An 8282-nucleotide genomic window follows, 5' to 3' on the forward strand; every position below is an offset into this window, starting at 1 on the left:
CCGAGGCAGTATCACTACGGAAGTAGGATTGCCCAACCTTCCTTCCGAGGAGTGGCTGATGGGTTTGAACCACCAGCCATCTGGTGAGCAGTCAAGTGCCTTAGCCACTATGCTACCAGAGCTCCCGAGAGATAATACACAAGCCTTAATAATCATCTTGGCTTTAATGGGTCTAGCATCTATTTTCTTGAAAGCAAGCAGTTTTCAATTGAAGGAGATATGAACAATGCACAAAAGCATTATAGCTCACTGTGGCAAAAATGCACTGCTTTGGGTGGCTGGGAGTGTGGAGAAAAAGGGCAAGAGCAGAGAAAGAGGAGGGTTTCCAAATGTTCACACCCTTCGGCCAAAGAATTCCACTTCTGAGTGACTAACCTAAAGAAGTAATAAAACAGAGACAGTGATTAATATGCAGATAGGGGCCTGTATTATTTACAGTAAAGTAAAGTAGAAGCAACCTAGATGTCTAATAATGGAATATAAATGCATTTTGGTTGTACAGTGCAATATTGTGCAGCTACTAACATTGTTTCTGAAGAACTTTTAATAGCATGGGGTAAAAGCCCAAACTAAGTAAGTGTGTGTGTGTGTGTGTGTGTTGCGTGCACGTGCATGTGTGCACACATACATCTGTATGTATGTATTTTAGTAAACCAGTTGGTGTCAAGTCAAATTTCAACTCATAATGTCTCCATGTACACAGTTAAGAGTAGAACTATGCTCCACAGGGTTTTCAATGACTGATTTTTCTGAAGTAGATTCCAGGCCTTTCTTCCAAAGCACCTCTGGATGGACACAAACCTCCAAACTGAATAATTAAGTTAAGCTGAGTATGTTAACCGTTTGGCCCTCCCAGGGACTCCATAGATGTGTGTGTGTGTGTTGTTGTTGTTTCTCTTGTCAAAATGGGCCCTGACTCATGGCAACTCCATGTACAATGGGATCAAACTGTTGTGATCCATAGGGTTTTAATTGGCTGATTTTTTGCAAGTAGATCACCAGGCTTTTCTTCTTAGTCTAGAAGCTCCGCTGAAACCTTCTCAGCATCATAGCAACACACAGGCCTTCTTTGGCAGAGAGGTGGTGTCTGCGCATGAGGTGCATTGGCCTGTTATCCCATGCTAATAAGAATTCTTCAGAAACATAATGTTAGTAGCTATCCAATCAAATCGGGGTATCCCACATGAAAGACAAGACCCCCTGCATATACACCTGTGCATATACACATACACATGTATACAGATATACACACACACACATGTAAGTATACACACACACACATATATATATATAATATGTATACACCCATATATTATTTAAAAAAAATTAAACCAAACTCATTGCCATCAAGTCATTTCTGACAACAGCCCCCATTGGGTTCATGAGGCTGCAATTCTTTACAGAAGTAGAGCACCCTATCATGCTTCCATGAAGTGGCCGGCGGGTTTGAACTGCTGACCTTCCAATTAGCAGTCAAGTGCCTTATCCACTATGCCACCAGAGCTCCTTCCATATATTATATAGTTGTATAATCTGAAACATCTTCAAGGTAGATCTATGTAGAAAAGACTATGTATGTGTTATTAGTGATAAAATTTTTGGTATATTTTAAATAATTTTCTACATTTTTCAAAGTTAAAAAATAAATAGTATTATAACAGTAAATATTATTTAAAATACCTGTATATAAGCATTATCTAAAAGAGGAGGTTGCTCCAGATATCACAGCTTTTTCTGTGACTTCTAGGCAGGTATTAATAGTTGTTATGCTCTGGTAGCATAGTGGCTAAGGCACTTGACTGCTAACCAGAAGGCTGGCGGTTCAAACCCACCAGCCACTCCTCGGAAGGAAGGTTGGGCAATCCTACTTCCGTAGTGATACTGCCTCAGAAACCCAAGGAGGGGTCGCTATGAGTCGGGGCTGACTCGACGGCAAATAACAACAACAACAACATGCCTATTATGAATCTGACTAGAAAATACTTATAAATACTTAACAACAAATATTCTTTACCCCTTAGTAGCAATTTTTAATTCATTAGCCAAAGGACTGCATCTGCTTTAAAAAAATAAAATAAAATAAAATAAAACACCTGGGTATTTGACTGAACTTGAATGTATGGGCAGTTGTTTTTAGAACTAAATCTTAAAAAATGTTCTTCATGGCTCCAAGGCATGTCCCAGTTATGAATGGGTTCACAGTTATGGGGGAAAGAGACTTGATGGACGGCATCTAAATTCATTGGCAAAGGAGTCATTATGTTATTTTCATAGCATTTGAAAGTCAGTTTCCTGGCTCTTGGCGGAAATGACTGAAGACTGGCATCATTGTAATTTGGCATCTAGAGGTGTGTTTGCTCTCCTAGGACACTTAGCTCTGGCAAAGTTCAATTTAAATTGTGAAACAATGAGGGGATGCAAAAGTTTTCAGTCAACAGCATAATCTCTGCATGCCATAATGTGGTCCTGAAAGATGTCTTCCATGACTGAACTTCTTGTTCAAGTACAAACACCATGCAGAATATCAGTAGCCATCTTTAAAAGGAGTTGGCATTCATTTCTGTTTTTGTCCCCCTTTTCTCATGGGAATGGGTATATTTCTGCTGGGATGATTATGTTAAATTAAATGACAGTTTCTGAAACCTAGGAAAGAGCTGACTGATAAATGACAATACAGTAAAACAAAAGCTTTAACTCTTTTTCTAAACTATTTTTAATGTTAAAAATGTAGAACCTGATCTTTGTTATGAGTTCTCTTTTTTTCAAAAAAGAAAATTCTATTTAAGTGCTACAAGATAGTGACTTCTTTATCCTATGCTTTATAATCCATTAATATTATTAATTATTTTGATGCTCAGATTATTCCAGATTTGACTTATAGGAAAAAAATATATATGTACATATAGATACGGAGATATATGCAAATCAGTAGTTTTCAACTAAGCGGGATTTTTGCCCCTCAGAAGACATTTGTTAATGTCAAGAGTCATTGTTGTTTGTTACAACTCAGAGTCAGAGGGGTGGGAAGGGGATGCTACTGACATCTAGTAGGTTGAGACCAGGGAAACTGCTAAGCAACCTTAATGCACAGGACAGAAATATCCAACCCGAAATGTCAATAATGCTGAAGTTGAAAAACCATGCTGTGGACAGATGGGAGAATTATAAATGTCATAAAATATTGACATCGAGGTTAAGGGTGTATGGGAAATTTTATACTGTTTTGCATCTTTTCTATAAGTCTGAAATTGTTTCAGAATTTTTTTAAAAAAATTAGTATAGTTAGCAGCTTTGGTCTTAATACCTTGACCTGCAGCCTTAAGGGAGAAAAAATGACTTACCCTTGTGGCAATATAAGTCCAAGAATTATTCTTGGTTCTTCATGAGCTTATGCTCTGGTTCCAACAATATTATGAGCTCCTCTGGGTTAGGATTCCTGCCTTTTATTAGTTTTATAGATAAGTGTAATACAGTGGCTAAGACAAGTTCAGGCTCTGGACACATAACTTCCTGTGCTATCTCTTACTGATTGTGTGACCTTGACAATATTATGAAACCTGTTTGTGCCTCAGTTTTCTCAGTGGTTAAATGAGGATAATAATAGTGCCCAGCTCATAGAATTTAAATGAATTAATACATGTGAATTGATGCAACAATAGCCCACTTACTAGTTTAATAAAAAGTAGTATTCATTCACCCAGTCTTCATCCAGTAGTATTAGAATTACTTCTGCCCTCCATGTGCCCGTGTACAGTGCTCCCTGAGATTTGTATTAGAAAGCATACTTGATGTGTCCCAGCCAGCCAGATGAATCTACAGCCTTGTCTCTGGTTCTGTGTCTTTTGATTTAATCAACTCAACAAACATTGAGTCAACTCAGCAAACACTGAGAATCTCCATGCTTTGTGGCAGGCACAGTGTTTCGGACTCATGTTTAATCCTCTATGCCTCTGTCCCTCTCCCATTTCATCCCATCCCATCCAGTTCTCTTCTCCCATTTGAGTGTTCACAATGAGCCAGGCCCTGTACTAAGAGCTTTATCTGTATCATTTCATTTGCTTCTCATAAGAGTTCTGTGTGAGATAGAAGCTATTACTCTTCTCACTTTACAATGGAGGAAACTGAGGTTTGAAGAGGTTAGCTGACTTGTAGCATGCTTTCCTTCCCCATTCCCAGCAACAATGTGCTTTCAGTTTGAGAGAACCTGGCTGTCCAACTGGATGTAGATTGTAGTCCACAAGGAGTTGATACTACTCTGCTGTTTCACTTCCTTGCAAGTCCCAGAAGCTAGAAGAGATCTGCACAGATGTACATTTAGCATAGCACCAAGAGCTAGGCTCAGTGCTAGGGACATAAAAATGGAAAAGACTTGGTCAATGGCCTCAATTTGTTCATTATGTGTTTCTTTTGCTGTGTAACATAGTACCCTAAAACTTAGTGACTTAAAACAACAATTTATTGTTTCTCACAATTGTGTGTGTTGCCTGGGCTCACTAGATGGTTCTTCTGCTCATGTCATATTGTTTAAAGTCACTCAGGTGGCTGCATTCAACTAGAAATTTGGCTTGGGCAGACCAAATTGGCTTCACTTACATGTCTGGCAGTTGGTGCTGGCTGTTGGCTGGGCACCTTGGTTTCTCCACGTGGCCTCTCATGCTCCAGGGCCTCTTCACTGTGCCATCTCTCCAGTGGGATAGCCTGGACTTCTTTACATGGTTGCTGGCTTCCAAGAGAATGGAATGGAAGCTATCAGACATCTTAAGGCCTAGTTATCAAAGTCATAGTGTCACTGCTGCCATATTCTATTGGCCAAAGCAAGTTACAGAGCCAGCTTAGATTCAAGAGGTGGGAAAAGAGAGCCCACCTCTTGATATGAGGAATGACATGGGATTATAGGGATGGTAGGGCTTGTAACCATCTTTGAAAATATTCTATTACACTAGCTGACCATCTAGCTCTTTAGCCAAAGAATAGGGTTTTACAACTAGAAGATTTCTTACTTATTATCTGATTCAAACCCCTTATTTCACAGATGTAGAAACTAAACCTGGTAGGTCAGGCTACAGATCCAAGGCCGTCACAGTTAGTGGAGGAGCCAGGCTTAGAACCCAACGCCCCTGGTTGGTTTCATCCCCCTCATATGTAGATGTGTATTCTGCTTTTTCTCCTTGCTGAGTTCTTCACCTCTGATTCAAGGTGGTTCCTGCAAGTTTGGAGAATCTGGGGATGCATTGACCAGGCACACATTCCTCAATATTGCCCCTCTATAATTTCTGAGTATATGAAATGACAGTAGGGTTTTACCATATGCATAAAAAAATCACTGCCCAAACCACACAACACAAACAACACAATGCACTGTCATCAAGTTGGACCCGACTCATAGACACCCCTCCTTGGGTTTCCAAGGTGGTATCGCTATGGAAGTAGATTGCCCAACCTTCCTTCTGAGGAGTAGCTAGTGGGTTGGAACCGCCTGCCTTCTATTTAGCAGTCAAGTGCCTTAGGCACTATCTGGCACATTTGCAGAATGTTGTAGTCCAGCATACTACAGTACATTTTCCTAGTATCCACAGACAATTACTGCAATAGGAAATGTGTTGTTTGTTTTGAAATGGAGCAGGTGATCCATAAATTATTAATTTTTCCCAGTATAACCACAGACCTGAAATTATGGCACAATTAAGAAGTCCTGTTTTCCTAGATCATGATATTATTTTTTATATTTCTAGCTGCTGAGTGGAGTACAGGTATTTATTTAGTATAAAAGGTAATAAACCAAACCAAAACCAAACTCAGTGCCATTGAGTCAATTCCAACTCATAGCAACCCCCATGGGTTTCTGAGGCGGTAAATCTTTACAGAAGTAGATTGCCCCATCTTCCTTCCATAGAGCAGCTGGTGAGTTTGAACTGCCAGCCTTCTGGTTAGCAGTCAAATGCCTTAGGCACTGTACCACTAGAGCTCCTTTTAAAAGGTGAATAGTTCTTAACAGATACAGTTCGTGAATCCCACCCAACCTTCATGGTGACTCTTATAATGTGTCAAGGTAAATGAGGAGTGCAATTTGTAGATATATGACTTCTTGAGGACCATAAATTTCTGAAGAACTAGTGGAGACACTCTCTAGGAAAAACGTTTACTTAAGTCCTGTTGAATTGAGTATATTATAGATTGAATAAAACTTAAAATTCTAATGTTTACTGTTTTTTTTAGATTAAAAATTATTTATTTTAGAAAATTAGAAAAGATATAAGCACACAAAGGAGAAAATACAGATCACCCCTAATCCTACCTTTTTGTCAAAACCAGTATTAACATTTTAGTGTATATAAATCAGATTTTTGAAACAATAGAGCTATAGACTGATCTACTCATTGCCATTTAGTAGATTCCAACTGACAATAACCTTATAGGAGAGAGTAGAACTGCCCTGTAGAGTTTCTAAGGCTGTAATTTGTACATCAGCAGATTGCCACATTTCTCTCCCATGGAGCAGCTGGTGGATTCAAACCACTGACCTTTTGGTTACTGATAGAGAGTTATATTCACACATATGTAGATACACCAAAAAAAAAAACAAAAAACCAAAGTCACTGCCATCGAGTTGATTTGACTCATATCGAACCCTCCTTGAGTTTCCAAAGCAATATCTCTGCCAAAGTAGATCGCCCAGTCTTCCTTCTGAGGAGTGGTTGGTGGGTTTGAACCACCAGCCTTCTGGTTAGCACTGAAATGCCCTAGGCACTACACCATCAGAGCCCCTTATGTAGGATATAGACATTTTAAAAAATGTGACCATACTATAAAATAACTTTGCAACCAGATTTTTTTTTACTTTCCTATTTTATTTTGTTTTGCCAAAATATAGCATAAACATTTTTCTATATCACTAGATATTATTCTACCATAATGGTAAAGTAAATTTTTCTCCCTTCTTTGGCAGGACAGTGATATTGATGCACTAGTCAAGTGTTTGGAAAATGTCCTGGGCTGCACCTCTCTAGGTAAGTAACTTTCTTCAGATTCCAAAGTATAATGACATCTACTGATTCTATTGGGAGCTCTGGTGGCATATTGCCTAAGGCATTTCACTGCTAACCAGAAGGCTGGCAGTTCAAATGCACCAGCCACTCCTCGGAAGAAAGGTTGGGCAATCTACTTCTGTAGAGATACCACCTTGGAAACCCAAGGAGGGATTGCTAGGAGTCGAATCAACTCGACGGCAGTGAGTTTAGTTGGTTTACTGATTCTATTAGAATATCCAAGAAGTAAAAAGTTTGAAAGAAATCTTACAGATATTTCAGTCCAACCTCCTGGTTTTACAGAGAGATGACTGAGGCCAACAGAGATTGACTGGATCACCTAAGAGCCAGTAAACTAAGAAAAGAATAGTTTTTTCATTATTACTAGTTTAATTAGGAAACTTATCAGTGACACTCAGTCTCCAGGGATAGAATAATTGAAATTCAGTGGCCCATTGTGATCAAGTGGTGGCCTGACAATGCATAGCAATAGGTTTTATAGGTTTCCTTGGAGGAGAAATCTCCCTGTCCACTCGCCAGTAGAAACAGATTGCATTCAGTCTGACTGAAAGGACCATCACTTTGAAGGTCAGCCAGTTATTGGAAAAGTTTTGGTCTGCAAAACTAAGTTGAAATTTCTTTAATATTGTCAGTCTCGATAAATGGAATTGCAGTGCTTCAAGGATAAAACTCTATTTCTTAGTTTTGTCTTTTTTTAAATAAAAAAAAATCCAAAACACCTAACTATGATAACTTTGAGCAGCAGACTACAAATTGTCACACTTGACATGGATAGAATAGTAGAGGATATTCTCATGAGTCCTGGGTATAAAGGGCTGACTTTTTTCTTTGAAATTGGATCGTGAGCTTTTTTACTTTTTAATTGCATGACCAAAAGCAGGCTCTTTAAAGGGAATGGCAGGAATAAAGAACAATTAACCCAATTTTTTTTTTTTTTAATTTTTATTGAGATTTGGGTGAAAGTTTACAGAGCAAATTCATTTTCTATACAGCAGCTCACATACACTTTGTCTCTTGACATTGACTTCAATTTCCCACAATGTAACAGCTCCCCTCCCACTTCCTCCCCATAGTTACCTCCTCCCTGTGTCCTTCCCTCCATGCACTCCTGCCCCCCCCACCCCGAGCTGTCTCCCTGTGCATACACATCCCTTCTATTCTCCCATGGTTGTTCCTCCAAGGAGTGTATCTACCTAGTGTAAATGTTCAGTTCATATGCCTGTCTTTTGTTTGGCT

At 39.1% G+C, this 8282-nt stretch overlaps 1 protein-coding gene across 1 annotated transcript in view; it reads left to right on the forward strand.

The window, feature by feature from the left end:
* Positions 1-8282, forward strand: part of NEK11 (NIMA related kinase 11) — a 576822-nt gene that overhangs the window by 412181 nt on the left and 156359 nt on the right. Inside the window, exon 14 of the mRNA XM_007937422.1 lies at positions 6947-7007. Coding sequence (XP_007935613.1) covers positions 6947-7007 — 61 coding nt within the window. The remainder of the gene's footprint in view (positions 1-6946; positions 7008-8282) is intronic.

This window comes from Orycteropus afer, unplaced genomic scaffold, assembly GCF_000298275.1.
Source record: "Orycteropus afer afer isolate SDZICR_OR568_19922 unplaced genomic scaffold, OryAfe1.0 scaffold00003, whole genome shotgun sequence".
NCBI lineage: Eukaryota > Metazoa > Chordata > Mammalia > Tubulidentata > Orycteropodidae > Orycteropus > Orycteropus afer.